We start from the raw sequence: 16,374 nt of genomic DNA, 5'->3' as shown, positions 1-16,374 counted from the left end.
TTGCTTAAATTGCTTTGGCTTTCCAATGAGGTAAAATACATTCGAACAAAATATTCAACACGTTGCCTTGGACACAATGAAATTTTGTAGTCCTTGATTTACCAGATTTGTTACCCCTTGAAATTGTCTGGACTACATAATTTATTTGTTTTCTTTCTTTTTTAAGAAAAATTTCTTCGGGAATTTTTAACTTAATTCGCCTCTATCTCTACATATTTCGCACACATTATTCCAAACACAAAATAGTAATTAGTGGTCCAAGAAATAAAAACAAATCAAGATTTAATATTTCAAAAAACACTAAATCTTTTAAGTGGTTTGATTTTTCACCAAAACGAAGAACACCACAACAAACCTTTCAAACAAATTGTTTTTAAGTCCACTATTATTTCCATGTACATACTACGATTTATCAGATTTGTCCCCACTTGACTTGCAGCTCAAAACTGTCCCCTTTCACTTCCCTCTTTACTCTTCACGAGGCGAAAGTCAAACTATCGATCTAAATTACCATATTAATTATAGACCTGTATCATATTTCCTTATTATAATACTACTACTCCCGCTTCACAACCCATCTCTGTTACCCAACAATTTTAATTTACTCCCTCTTAACAATCTCCCTCTTATCATCTTCGACAAGCGCCAGATCGATCCTTCCATCTGGAAGTTCTTTAAAGTCCTTTGTTACTCCACTTAATTAGGATTCATCGTTGGACAGAATGACAATTTCTTTTTTCGCGCCGTTCTCTTCTATTAAGCCACTAATTGCGTGATGAGAACTCTCCTCTCGAACAATAATGAAAGACCAACCCGGCGCATCCACCAGAACTGCCCAAACTGATCAATATTACTAATTTAAACAAATTCGCATTTTCACGGACGTGGCACAGTTCCAACACTTTTTCTACTTCATTCTCTAGTCTCCCAATTCCAAGAGAAACCTATTTTCAATTTTGTTTATTCTCTAAAACACTCCCATCAGACTAATCCGGCGCATCCACCAAAATCTCACAACCTCATCCGTTCCAGATGTTAATAAGTCCTTGATAAACACGACCGCATCCGTCTTGCAAACGTTGCCGCCCCACTCTTGCTGCCACCCCCGATTTATTACCCTCATTTAGACTTCTTCTGAACGACCTACTGCAAGGTGAGGTTCCAAAAGTGTAAACAATGATACTAAATTATTATTATTGCTTAATGCAAGCTTGTGATATGTATCTATGCAAATAACAAAAATTTAAAAAAACAAAACAAAAAGCGTAATGATAACTGCGTGAAGTACCAGTTTTCAACAACTTTGCATAATTATTCTAATTACTCCACCACCTGATATAACTAATTAGCATTCGATTGTTATTCTGCAATTGTAAATGTAAAATGCACTAATTGGTACGCCTGATTGCTAAAATGTACTCATTGTAAGCCACACAGTTGTGGAATTAGTCCAAACACTGTCCCTTGAATAAATGGATTATTTATGACACCTCCTTCCAGTTTTATAATGTTGCTGTTTTGTTAAATGGTAATTAAGGTAATAACAGAGACATTCAATACAGTAATTATAGGTTACATACAATGTATTTTAATGGCATTGTAATGAGTAGTATAATGCTTTTTGTATATTTCTGTTGTGGATACAATGTATCGAAAATAAATAGGGAAACAGCAAACAAACATAGGGAAACAAGAGTGGCACGGCATCAAGGCCGGATTTCTTTATTGTTTCAAAAGTGACATTAAATGAACAATGAAATCGCAACGGAACGGTTCACAGCGGTCACCCATCCAAAACTCGACCGCTGCTAGCCGTGCTTCACTTCTAGGATCAAATGGTAATTGTGTTTTCATGTTGTAGCGTCGCCACTCCATATTATTTTTATAATCTATTATTATTACTACAAAAATTAGACGTACTGAATAGATTAATTTTAAACAATGATTTTTCATTTTCTTATTGTGGTAACCACTATAATTGTTAGTTCGTTGTGTAATTTATTGCCTCGTAAAAGTGATTTTTGTGTTATCGAACAATGAAATGGCATTTTATAAAAAAATAAAAAATGTACAGCTTGTGGTACGGTAAAATCAAGTCGTAGATTAGTTGGTACGACGCCTAATAAAAATTGGGTCGCGTCGAGTATCTTTGATTCTGTTTCTGATTCTCTTTTTGCGCTTGCAAAAATGTAAAAACAGTTTTTAAGCGGGACAGAGCCCAAGGCCGTGGTTTTAATTACCAATCAATTTTTCCCACCAATTACCATTACAATACCAATAATAATTGCGCTCCACCGAGGCCGGCGCTGCCGCCTCAGTCGCTCGGCTCGACCGCAGCCACTTACAGCGCGCGCCGCCCCCGTAATTCACCAGGGCTGTAGTTGTCGTCGGTTCCAGGGAGGCGGAAAATGTGAGATGAGCGTCGAGTGGAACAGCACCCAGGCCGGGTCGAACGCGACCGACCCGTCCCTCGGGGACGACGCCGCCGTCTTCTACCCCCTCAGCTTGATCATCCCCGTGACGGTGGTGTACGCGATCATCTTCATCACGGGGGTGATCGGGAACGTGAGCACTTGCATCGTGATCGCTTGCAACAAGTCGATGCACACCGCCACCAACTACTACCTCTTCAGCCTGGCGATCTCGGATATGCTGCTGCTCATCTCGGGGCTGCCCCCGGAGATGTACAGGCTGTGGTCCCCCGAGACGTACGTCTTCGGGGAGGCGTTCTGCATCCTGCAGGGGTTCGCGGCCGAGACGTCGGCCAACGCGACTGTCTTAACCATCACAGGTGAGTGTCCCCCAAGGGCCAACCACGCGCCCTCTCCTATTCCCAAAATGCAATACACCCCCAGTTGATTTGGTTTCTTCTTGGCAGCCTTCACTGTGGAGCGCTACCTGGCCATCTGCCACCCCTTCCTGTCGCACACCATGTCGAAGCTCTCCAGGGTCGTCCGCTACATCATCGTCATCTGGATAGTGGCTCTGTGTCTGGCGGCGCCTCAAGCCATCCAGTTCGGGGTGGAATACGAACTGAAGGGGGGCGTGCAGTACAGCCGGTGCACGGTGGTGTCGAATTTCTTCCAGCACGCGTTCGAGATTTCCACTTTCCTCTTCTTCGTCGGCCCCATGACTCTCATAACTGTGCTGTATGTGTTGATCGGGATTCAGCTGAGGAAGTCCAGGAATATTGTGGTGGCGAAGAAGGGGTCGCTGGGGAGCAACGCCAACGGGGACCAGGGCAGGAACAGGAGCTCCTCGGGGCAGAACAGGGTCGTCAAAATGCTGAGTGAGTGACAGATATTTTGAAAAAAAAATATAAACAACTGATGCATCAATTTGATGATTTTAATTTGGAAGCGAAAAAAATCATCTGTCAAGTATGACTTGACTTGAGCGGTGTGAAAGTAATGTTGTAACAAGTAACACAAATTCAGTCAAATTGTCACAACCCCAGGGGGTGGAAAATCAAGACAACCGTTTTAATTTGATAACACTGGTTTGTGATAGTTCTACTCGAAAATGACTCGAATAATTTTTGTAGCTTATTAAATTCTGAACAAATTTTGTCATATACAAAATTTCGTTAGGACCAATACTTTTCAAAATAATCCAGTTGGAAGGTTTACTCGCGCGGCGCGACTGAGCGAATAAGCGATGCGAATGTCGCCGCACAGTTAAGCTATCTATTGTTAAACTAATGGTTAGATCTTTGACTTCTGCACAAAGTATTGTAGTGGATGAAATTACCTTTAAAATGGTGGCAAGAAGTTTGGAATTGCTCCATAACTGCAAAAGCTTTGGACATTCAAAACTGATGATCATCTGCGATGTCTACGATGCCTTATTCTTGAGAGATCTTTGTTCAGGAGTGTTTTGTTGTCATTCTAAATTCAAGAAACGAATATGCAGTGTTTGAGAATTGAATTTCTGATAAAATGGTGTCTCAATAATTACGTTAGATTACATTACAAACTCAGACTTTTACACTTTTTACTGATACATTTTTGATAAAAAAAATAATTTCTAAAACATTACTACAAACAAACTAAAGACTACGAAACCTTTAACATCTGCATCATTTTATCAGGAATTCAATTTTCAACAGACCTCACAAGACAGTAACGAATTGCCAGGCAAAGACCTCGCAGAGGTATTTTCAACACGACACGACAAATTGTATCAATTTTGAACCTTCATTATCTTTGCAATTATTGAGCGATTTAGATTTTTCTGGCACCATTTTAAAGATAATTTCATTGGCTACACATCCATATATGCAAATCTGATCGTCGGTTTAGTAGTGGAAAGCTTCAAAAGCGCGGTGACATTCGCGTTGCTTAGTCGCTTATCGCGTCGCGCGACTGAACTTTCAAACGTCCTTATCGTGAAAAATACTAGTCGTAGCGAAATTTTTCACATGACCAAAATTGTTCAGATTTTAATACTCCACAAAAAATGTTTTTACCATTTTTACGTAAGATGAATACAAATCGTGTTATGTGATTAAATTCCTTCTTTTCACTTTCCACCCTTGTAGAGGGTCAAATTAGACCCAAAAAAATCAGAGATCTTCTTTTTTATCCCTTGATCTACCAATTAGTGACAAAAACTTTTCATATGGAATATAGAATTTCCAGCACTTTGAAAAAAAGCAACTTGTGATAGTCGAGTTTCTCGACTTTAAATAGGAAAATAGGAAAATGAAACTTGAACGTATTGATATGAGAGGCTTTATACTACAATCTTATTTGTCAAATCGTGGTGAAACTGTGACATTTATAAAATATGTGTCTGGCAGCCTAGCACTAGAGCATAGAGTGCCTCAGAGCGCTGTTTTAGGTCCTATTCTTTTAAAATAGTATATTATACATACTGTAAATTAATTAAATCGTATCAAGTTAATTAATTTAAATACTTGATGAGATGTCATGTACTTAAAAATTAATTCTTCTCTCTCTCTCTCTCTCCTTTTATTTTGTTAAGTATTTATTTATTTCTTTACTTATTTATGAACAAAACAAATACGTAAATACACAAAACATTGGTTTAATTGTTACTGTATGTTTCATTTTAATTTTTGTAAAAAAAACTGTGGTTAATTGTAATTACGGTAGGGGACACAACAAATAAAAAATCGCATCGCTAATAAGCATAATTATAAATAGTTAATGATATTGATAACTGATATTAAATTGGAAAAACGTAGAAAAATTATTTGGAATATTTTTAGTTCATAAATGAGTATAGATAGATATACAGAGAGATAAATAGTTTATTTTGATTCAGCAAAAAAATCTGTATTAGACAAATTGAGAACGATTCGAAAATAAATAAATTAATCGACTATTCAAAAAATGAGCAAAGTCATAATTGGTCATTACTCATTAATCATACCAATGGCAAAAGTGCAAAGGTATTTGCTTTGAATATTTATCACAGATATTACCCTATCCTTCGTGGACTACCTTAAGGTTCAACATTCGCTCCAAACTGATTTCTACACTTGCACATTAATAACTGTCCACACCTCCGTATTTTTTACTGAAAGCAGACAAAACTTTGTAGTGTTGTCTGTCAAAACATCCATTAAAATAAAAATCGAAAAAATATTTCTGTTTGACAGAAATTTTTAGTGACAACAAAGAGTGCTGACACCACAAATAATTTTTTGGCCTCCTCAACTCTAAATGACATTTTGAACAGCTACGGTATCTTGATTTTTACACACTAATCGAACTATCTGTCATTTTACCGCACGGAGTGTGTAAAATACCACGAAAATTTTAAGCTTTCAGGGACCTCAAAAAAAAAACTGTTAGCTTATCATAAATAAAGTCCATTTATACTAAGACAAGATACCGCTACCATTGATCTGTTCAGTTTTCGAAAATGGACATAATTTAAATGTTTCTTGTGGTATAAATCGTAAGCATATCAGTTATCTGTATAATAGATAACTTGCTGGTGTTTTATTAATCAAATGTCACTCATTGACAGGTTTTGCAAATTTATTGGTTACAACAAATTTCAAATTTGAGAAAACGAGTTGTCGGCGAAAAAGATTAATACATTACTAATGCGGTAGGCATTTTACATCACTCGGTTTTTGTCAATCTAAAAACCTCGCGCTGTAAAATGTAGCCTACCGCATTTGTAATGTAAATAACTTTTCACTAGAACATTTGAGCGAAAATAAAAGCGTAAAGTCCATCAAATGCATAATTAAGTGCTTTCAAATAATGCAGATTAGCGAATGCAATTTACATAATCAAATCAAAAACTGTGTTTATATAAATATTTCACTTTTTAAACAATCTGACGTCAACTATTACGCATATTCTTAATAGTTAATAGTTTTTGAAGTAGTATTTTTAAGTTCATTAATCTTTTTAACAACTTTTATCTTCTTTGTATTTTATTTGAAATATGTTTTCTCGAAGCCGAGCGCCTCACAAAACTTCCATTTTAAAGAGCATTACATTGAATTTAATAAAATATAAAATTAAAAGAACGAGTCGCTACTTCGTCCACATTTTTAATTAAACGCCAGTGTAGATTAGATTAAGACGCGAATCTCTTCAAACTGTAAGAAAAGCTCTGAAAGCTCCATTGCATTGGTGAAAATATTTCACACACATAATCAAACCGATTGCTTAATTGTTCCTCAGTCGTAAACAATTTGAGCGACCTTTAAGCATCATTTGAATTTCTAATGGATGCAAAATACGTCCAAACTAAGAGCTTTCGAAAAGCCAGTGCAGCTTAATTTATGCGTCGAGCAACCCGAAGCTCCCATTTTCGTCTCTTTTCCAGAACTTACTTCAAAGAAAGCTCACCAACTTTACAGTTTAATTCAATTTCGAATTTTTGTAAAAAATTATTCGTGTGGTGAAAACTTCACCGATCACTCTTCAATAGCTTCGTTTTTATTTGTCTTTTATCTATCGTTTTCATCCTTCACCTACCAATCAACAACATTCATTCTGCATGAATGGAGCGAAATTTTTCACCGCCACAACTTGTCATTCTGTGATTGAGCATTGAGAAGCCGTGGATATCGATAATTAGTTTTTGGTGTTAACAAACCTGGAATGCGTTCCACTGAACAATCAATTCCAAGTGGAAAAAATGCGAGTTCAGATGCAGCAAATTGCGTAATTCAGCCCCAATTGGGTTTGTCGATGACTCTAACATGACTCGACGAGTGGGACTAACTGTGTTGTCGAAGTTTCGGGGGCGTAATTAAGAGCGGGTTGTACTAATTACGTAAAAACGAATATTTTTCTAAATTCTTATTTTCTAATCGACTGGTGGATTTAACAAAGCGAACAAATTATATTGCTTCGATAAGTAAAAGCAAATTAATGTTCGTACGAGTAGAAATGTATTTTTCTTTCGGTGCCGATAAGATGACAAGTGTTAAGCGGTTGACTTACTATCGGAGGAGTGACGTAGATTCCAGGAAAAGTGTTGTGAGGATTCGTTTCTAAATATAGAAAGGAAAATAGCGGAAATATCTGTCAAAACATTTGTCTGTGCCCATTAACGCTTGATTACAAGTTAAGACAAGAAAACAATTAAATAAATAAACAATCAAAATTTCAAGTAAAACATTAACTAGTAAATATAAAAGAACTTACACAGAAAGTTGTGAATCAGCTCGTATAGATTCCAAACTTCTTCCAGCTTGTAAAGATAATAATCTGATCGAGATTTGTTTGTAAAAGTCATCACCATTAATGTTTTAGGCTTCAGAGAAAATGTTGAGATCGTTCGCAAAGAGTTATGTGCGTATCAAGGCCAAAAAGTGCATCTTTTTTTTTTGAGTCTGAGTTTTCTGGCCGAGGCGCAGCCGAGGCTTGAAAACAGACGAAGGCAAAAGACACTTTTTAGCAAAGGTGCACATTCAGTTTTTTAGGCGACCGCACAAACTACAAAGACATCATTGTAAAAATGACAAATTTATTTTGTATCTACTTTTTTCAAGTAAATAAATTTTATTAATACATCTTAATATATTTTTTTTATATCTGTTATCACAAAACTAGAAATTTGCTATTTTACTTATTTTTTTGTTTTGTCGGTTTCGGTGCTAACTTACTAAACATACAAAAAGATGGCGCCACCGTCAGCGTCCGAAAAAGGGCCTCCGAAAAAGAGTTACTGTTCGTCCGTTTGTGAATATGTAAAAGTACCGTTCTCGTTAATGGTGCCTAAAAAATTATTGGTGATTGATGTCAAATAGTTAAAATATATGAATTAAGAGTGGTCCAAATTTGGAGCCTTGGGGACCACCCGAACTAACAAAATGAAAACTAGAGGAACTTTGAGCATGTTACGGTTTAGTTACGTTGACACAAATGGACCAAACGCGTTTTGTACGTTGTGTCCTTGAGAATCAGGGACAAATAGAGTGAAATAAATTCGATTGGAAGTGCACTTCTTTTCAAAAAAATGTTTGATGAAATGCAGTGTAAGTGATAGCTTGACAATAGAGAAGTTGGAATGAAAGTGATGGAAAAGTTTGGAAAAGTTACATAATAGAAAGATAAATTAATCAATTGTCAACTACGATTGAAAAATGAAGGGAAACGTTAAGGAAGTTGGAATATTTGTTACAAACTTGTAAAAGTTTTCCCAGTTAAGGGAGGTCAATGGCATCGAGATCAAAATCTGAACTTTTATTATGTCATACAGTAATAACCGGAGCATTCAAAGAAAAATTTTTGATCCGGTCAGACTTCTAGTTTTCGAGTGATACATCACTAAAGTAAAACTTTTAATAAAGAAACTTACTGAAAGCTTACAGTAAGCTCAAAAAAAATAAACAGGAAGTAAACTGAGGGCGAATAACTTCGGGAAATTTCGGAAACAGTGGAATATTGACAGTCGGTCTCGCTCGGCTCGGTTCATTCACGACGTGCAACCCTAATTAACAAGGAAGGATGTACAGAGTGTATAAATGAATGTGGGGTCCTAGTAGGCATTGAAAGTTTGCCGACTTTTTTACCAGAAAGGGAATAATGTTGCAACCCTCATAACAAATTACTAGTTGCCTAGCTTGACGAAATTGGTGTTTTAAAAAGAAAATGAAATGCATTATTGATAAGTCTCAACACTCAATAAACAATAAATTACTTATTTATTATACAATTAAGAAGAAAATAAATAACATCAGTGACTCAGTTAAAAAAGTAACAATAAAAATTAAAGAAATGGCTCGAAGTGTCCTCCATTGTACTCTAAACATCTTCTGGCTCTCACTTTTTTATTTTCAAAAATAATTTGTAACAACATCTGTTCATTAATTTGTGGAAGCACCGGTTGCCCCGTGGTAAATCCGGCTCTGATTTTGTGACATGTACTCCAAGGTACACCAGTTTGAAGAGACAGTCTCGTAAGAGCTACACTACCGGTAGTAACAAAACTATTAACAATTGGATGTATGTGAGCTGCGAGGGACTTTTCCACAACATTTTGCTCCGAGTAGTTGGCTAAAAATTCTTCTTTGCAAGCTTGAACGCTGTATGTTCATTCTCCGTCTCTTTTAACACCGTTGCGGTAATAAGAGATTATAACTTATTTTGTTCAAATGTGAAGACCATTTTAGCGATATTTGCAACGTTATAAAATTATGCCTGATTCAATAGACGCCGATCGTAAATTGCTTGTTGCTTCTTAAAATTAGTGAACAGATGTAGAGGATGAATCACGTCTGCAAAAATGAGCCCCGATTGTCAGTAATAAAATTAAAAATGTATTAAATAAATAAACCGTTCACCAGACATACAGCCGTTTCTAATGCATTCAAAACGTATAAATCTGGCAACGTCGCCTTCAGACACTAGACGTATCAAAATCATTTCTTTTATTCTCTTACTGTATTCATTTACGTTGTTTTACCATTTCATTATCTTTTGTTTATCAAATCTTCAACTAAGCCCAAATTGTTCACTTTTGGAACACTTTGGGTATCGTCAACAAATGCTTACTTGCGTCATACAAGGTTGCCATATCTATGTCACCTAAATGACAACTCTAGTCAAATTATTTATCATTTTTAATTTCCAAAAACTTAAATTAAATATTTAAAAATCCATTGATGACTCACACTGATTAAATAAGTATCCTCTACTTTCATATAAATAATAATAATAAATTATTTTTGTATCGTGAAGATACAGACGTATTTTGATCACTCCAGGACCTCTAAATGTCAAATTGAAAGAAATAAAAATTGTTACGTAAGCATCTTCTAATAAATTGTTACTGTTATTATTGCTCTTGTTATTCCTTTCTTAAGGCACTTCAAACACTTATCACAAAATATTTTTCAAAAGATAAATATTTATTTGTACAACAACAAAGATCGAAAAATAACAACCACTCTGCGTTTTTCTTTCGTCTCATTAAATCTCGATTTCCTCTCAAAGAATAAATTCTGTCCCAAAACGCAGTAATTTTTTCCAAATCTATTTATGTACTTAATTAAAATCCACGATTTCCACAATTTTTTGCCTTATGAATATGCATAAGCTGATTGGCCTTCGAATGTCAAATTTCGTTGAACTTTAAATCAAAACTAGCACTAATTAGAATATGTTTATGCCACAGATTCTTGGTGTTGTAAATCTTAAAAATGAAAATCAAGTAGCGTCAGGTCTGGACACCAACCAGTGCAAGAGAATTTTAGTTAAAGAGATGGTAAATTGCAAAACATAAAAAAATTGATTTTTCTTCTCAACTTCAATTGAAAGTTATAAGGTGTTAAAGTTAGAAAATTTTAACCAAACATGTTCTAGAAAAAATTTTGTTTCTGTCCCAATTATTTTAGACATTTGATTTTTTAAATCTGAAACTTAAATTTTTGTTACACAATCTTTGATTAAATCTTAGTCAATTAATCATGTGCTTTTAAATATTAACAAAAGAAATAAAAAACTGGAAAAATGAGAAGAAACAAAAAAGCATCAGGAGATTATTTGTATTATTTTTTTCACGTTCCTCTAACTCTGCTTTATACGATTACAAGTAGTTCGTGCACACCCTGTATATATTTATATACAAAATATTTTTACATACTATACAGGGTGTCTCAGCTAAGATTTTCGAGTCCAAAATCTCGGTTATTTTCCAACAGATTTTTGTGAAATTTAAAATGTTGATATTTTAGACGGTGAAGAGTAAAATCCCATTAATGCAATATCCCAACTCTTAAAAACGTAATTTGTACATGCCTTTGTAAAATGTTGAATCACTTAAGATTTATATCAAAAAATTGATCGTCAATAAAAAATGTTGTAAGGAGAAACTCGTCCTTGAAAAACGTCTGGTTTGGAAGAAAAAAGAAAAAACTTTGTTAAACGCGGCTGCAAATGCTAAAACGTAGACTCGTATGAAACAAACGCGCACTATCGCCGAATTTTGGTCAACCCTCTTCGCACAAACGCAGGTGACATATTTGACGTTTATCTTTCTAACCTTACAAACACTTACAAAGTTAAAGACAACAATTGGACGTGATTTATTATAGTGGATGCTTTAATTCTTCCATAAAGGACTAAAACACGATCGGAATATTTTAGCAATTAAGTTCACGTAAGTTATTTAATCATTCATAATGGCCGCCCCCGCTCATAACGGACACCCTTAACGGACTCCGGCCGTTATGAGGGTGTTTACATGGTGACAAACAGTCCGGAAAGCCACCTTTAACAACTAGATATTACAAAAATACATTTAAGTAGTATCAATAACATATAATTCAACAAATAAAACAAATATTCCAGCACTAATTTTACCATTTTGCTTATTGGTTTATTTTTAAAGTCTTTGCTGTTCATAAATTTTGAAGCAGTGGTAAGCTGGAGTGATTTTTCGAATTCGAGTAAATGCAGAAAATAAAAAGGATTGTCATTAATGCCATTTTTTATATTAATAATAATTTAAAAACTATTCATCTAAGACCAAATTGTTATGCGACATTTTAATACACTCTTTATCCCATGAGTTTTTTATTTTACTGAACCTATCTCAAATGAATTGACTTGCCCATTTTAGAACTGAACTTAACCTTTTTTCCATTCTATGTTCAACAAAATAAAAAACTCACTGTATACATATCATATACAGGGTGAATCACGAGGAATAATGAACCTGATGCAACCAACATTACATTTTCGCAACTTACTATGCGAAACTTTTTAAAAACATTACAATTTGGATCCACGATGCCTATCAATCATTATCATTGTCATTTTTTAACAAACGCTACAAATTTATTACAAACTGTGCAAATTGTACACTTATTCGAATGATGAGAAGACTGACATGATTTTAGTTTATGGAGAAAATTTGAAGAATGCATCTCTTTTTTAAAAGATTGGAGGGTCAGTTGAGAGCTAATTGGCCTCTCATTAAGTTATCAAAGCAAAGAGTAGCCACCCACGGTTGTTGATAAACACGAAATAGCAGTCCTTTAAATTTTTGAGGAGAAACCACACGCTGGGCAACGCGAAGTGGCAGGAAAGGTAGGCATTAGCCAGTCTTCTGTTTGGAGACTTGCCAATGAAAATAAGTTTCATCCTTACCCATATCACCTTGGTGCAAGGGCTTAAAGAAGCAGATTACCCTAAAAGAATGAATTTTTGTCGATTCGTTCGGGAACAAATCATTTTCGATCATATTTTTTTGGAAAATGTGCTTTTCTCTAACGAAGCATCTTTTAGCAACAATGGGGGTGTAAACAAATATAAATGTCACTATTATGCTCAGAATAACACTCTCTGGATTCGCGAAGGACACTTCCAGACGATTTATTCTACAAAATGTTTGCTGTGGAATATTGGGGAACAAAATTATAGGACCATATTTTTTCGCGAAAGACTAAACGGTCTAGTATATTTAAATTTTCAACAAAACATTCTGCCAGAGGACAAAATATGTGATTCCAACAGGACGGCGCGTCCCCTCATTTCCACGGAGACGTGACACGCTATTTAGACACTGTATATGCGAATAAGTGGATAGGTAGGGGTTCGATTAATTCTTGATCCCCGAGTCCTGACATAACTCCACTAGATTAATTTTTATGGGGAATGGTCAAAGAGCGTGTCTACCAAACACCAGTCAACAGTAGAGAAGATTTCCAACATCTAATAACTGTCGCTTGTAGATCTGTAACGCCAGCGATGCTTATGAGAGTGAGAGAATCTTTCCGGAATCGCATTGACGCATGTGAAAGAACTGGTGGGCAGCATTTAACATCTCCTTAATTGATTCACTTAATTTTTATATACTGTTCGTTATTAAAACATCTTTTGCGTTGGTATTTCAGTTACTTTTGTCTCTGTCAAAATATGACAATGATAATATTTGATAAGCATCGTGAATCCAAATTGTAATTGTTTTAAATTGTTTCGCAAAGTAGGTAAGTTGCAAAAATGTAATGTTGGTTGCATCGACAATTTAGTCAGGCTCATTATTCCTCGTGAATCACTCTGTATGTATAATATTTATTTTTACAACTTTTGTCATATGCTTCTGAAACATTTTATACTTCCATAATTTATTTCTGCCTCATTTATTTTTTCCATTGTCTCAGACCTCACCCTCCCAATGACAGTCGCCGCATAAAACCCCAAGAAGCCAAACCCCTTTGCTTCAAAATCCCGCAAACATAATACACTATAACAAATTGTTTACCCAAAGCATCTTGCCAACCGCAAACATCCCAACTGTTATTACAATCCACGATCCGAACATCCTGCCTTCTATTATCCTTCCGCCGCTAATTTACGACATTTCCTTAGAAATCCCCAGTCGAGTCTTTTCTGTCTCATTGTCCTTTGTTTGTCCCAGTTTGTCCAATCACCGGATCGACAATCAAACGCAAATTGTTGTTGCAGTCGCGGTGGTGGCGGCGTTCTTTATCTGCTGGGCGCCGTTCCACGCCCAGAGACTGCTGGCGGTGTACCTGTCCAACGCCTCCAAGGAAGCGCAGGATCACACCATCACCATCTACCTGATCCTGATGTACTCCTCCGGGATTCTCTACTTCTTGTCCACGACCATCAACCCGGTGCTCTACCACATCATGTCGAACAAGTTCAGGGAGGCTTTCAAGGTGAGTCGGTTGAAAAAAATTCTCTAGACGAGTGTCGCCGGTTATGATTAATTGGCGAGATGTGGTGACCTTCACGCTTGTTTCTCTTCCGCAAGGAACTTCTAAAAGTAGTTGTGCAAGTTCTCGTAAGATCGGGGAAAAAACACAAAAACTGGTTCATCATTTATTAATAATAATAGTAAATATGATACACCGAAAGCACTGATTAGCTCGGATAGAGAGTTAAGCAACTCTAGACGTGGTTAATATTTGGATGGGTGTCCCACATTCCGTCCGGAATTGCTTCAAAAACTGTACCTACTGTTGGGCGTGGTTTGAATGGACATTAGTTAGACTCCGCCTTTTGTGGGGGCTTCCAGAGTGGGCGGAGCCAAATTGTTCCGCTTTATGTGGAACCAGACCAATCGAATGGCGTCGCATTTGATAATAAAGCTGGTAAATTACCCATTCTTACGAATGTAAAATGTTGCTCTTGTTTATTTTATCAATTTTCTTCATTATCAGAGAATAATAATAAAATGCACACTTAAAATTCCAACGTCTAAAATTCATGATGTATGATTTATTATAAAGTAGCGTTTGAGACAACAAATTGTCTACGCCCATGCATTGAACGCTTATTTACATAAGATTCCGCTACGACATGACCCATAATTTGCAACGCCTGCTCTGATTTGTTTTACTTAACAAGATCACAGTCAAAACATTTTTGAATTTCCTTCTTACAATACATCATTCTGTTAAAATCTTGTTCCACTTTTTGTCCATATTTGCACTCCACTTCCGCTCAACAATGCAATTGCAAAGCCCTTCTTAAGACCTCATCCAGACATCCTCGCATCCTTTCACCGCTTCGAAGCGCGACAAAATTGAATAAGAAATTCCACCAAACTAATATTATCGGTAATGAATGAATAAAACTTGCAGCACAGTTTTCATCTCGTTTGCAGTCTTCCCCCGGAAAATTCGCGTAGACGCAACAAGTTTCCGGATTACTTTAATGAGACGTGTTCGCAAAGTTGGAAGTCGAATCTTATTAAAATTCGAAAAAAAAAATTTCTTCGCCGTATCGTTGCAAGCGGTGTTTACAAATTTGCAAGGACAACTTCATGCCCCATTAAACCATCACATAAATTTTGAATTATGCACCTCACTAAGCGCTAATGGGAAATGTAACAGGTGTATGAATAATTAATTGCGCAACAATAAAAACAAGAATTGGAGCGAAAGTGTGGGGAACTAACTTTGCAACAGATAATTTTGTTGAATGCGACGCGTTTCGAACCAAGAACTCGACACAATTGACATTCTGTTGGTATTGTCGCGTTTGACGGTTGGCAACACTGCGAGACGAAGAACTACGGAGTGGTAACAATAATTGGATTAAATTCGTTTCGACTTCATACTTCCACTTAATGGACACGGAGGGAAAATTAAATACAAATTAATGTGAAGGATTCCGTCGAGGTAATTTGGAGGAGTAGCAAGGATGACAGGACAAAAAACTTTTTCAATTATTCGGCTTAAAATTACGACAAGATGGTTTTCGCTTTTATATTAAACGAAAAGTGTCGTAGATGATCTTTTTCATTAAAGTTGTTCGTCCAGTCAGATTACAATCTCTTTGTATTGATTGCGAATCAAGGACGTACCTAAAGTCCTTTTTTTTTAAATCAATTGTCAGTGTCAAAATTCCCTCAAAGAACAGGCTGTATCACCCTAAAACCTTTCGTTTCGGAACACCTCTATCGTAAAATCTCCCTAGATCAGGTTTGAGGTTATGTCAGTAATTTTCAAATGTCAGAAAAGTTTTAGGTGCAACCAAATTTTATACCAAAAGACAAGAAATAAAGACCATAATGACACTGAAAAGTGCAGCTGAACATACACAAGAAAATGGGAATTTATTTAATGGGTAATATAAGCAGTTTACCCATTCATCTTTAGAATCTAACCCCCAACCGTCTTCCGAATATGATTCTGCAGAAAGTTGAATTATTATTGAAAGAATATCCTCAATTGGTAGATTTCTCATCAATTATTTCCAGTCCTCTCTAATCAGTTCCTCGCAGTGACGAACATCATTGGCCCATATATTAAAATTATAAAAGAAAATACCTCGAATATGTGTCCATCTTTACTGCAATTTAGCATGGTCGGTTTTTCTCTCTGCATTTCTTCACGTAATCTCATCATAGCCAATTTTTCTCGTTGTGTTAGATCCTTGCTTTCGGAAACTCATTTAA

General features: G+C 35.9%; 1 protein-coding gene across 1 annotated transcript in view; it reads left to right on the top strand.

Annotated features, from left to right (window-relative positions):
• Nucleotides 1-16,374, top strand: part of LOC138136691 (pyrokinin-1 receptor-like) — a 50,640-nt gene that overhangs the window by 27,962 nt on the left and 6,304 nt on the right. The window contains exons 2-4 of the mRNA XM_069055970.1: nt 2,398-2,791; nt 2,879-3,289; nt 13,911-14,128. Of these exons, the coding sequence (XP_068912071.1) occupies nt 2,398-2,791; nt 2,879-3,289; nt 13,911-14,128 (1,023 nt within the window). The remainder of the gene's footprint in view (nt 1-2,397; nt 2,792-2,878; nt 3,290-13,910; nt 14,129-16,374) is intronic.

The sequence above is a fragment of the Tenebrio molitor genome, chromosome 8, assembly GCF_963966145.1.
Source record: "Tenebrio molitor chromosome 8, icTenMoli1.1, whole genome shotgun sequence".
NCBI lineage: Eukaryota > Metazoa > Arthropoda > Insecta > Coleoptera > Tenebrionidae > Tenebrio > Tenebrio molitor.
The sequence above is the reverse complement of the archived record's forward strand: the minus strand, read 5'-3'. Positions and strand labels throughout refer to the sequence as shown.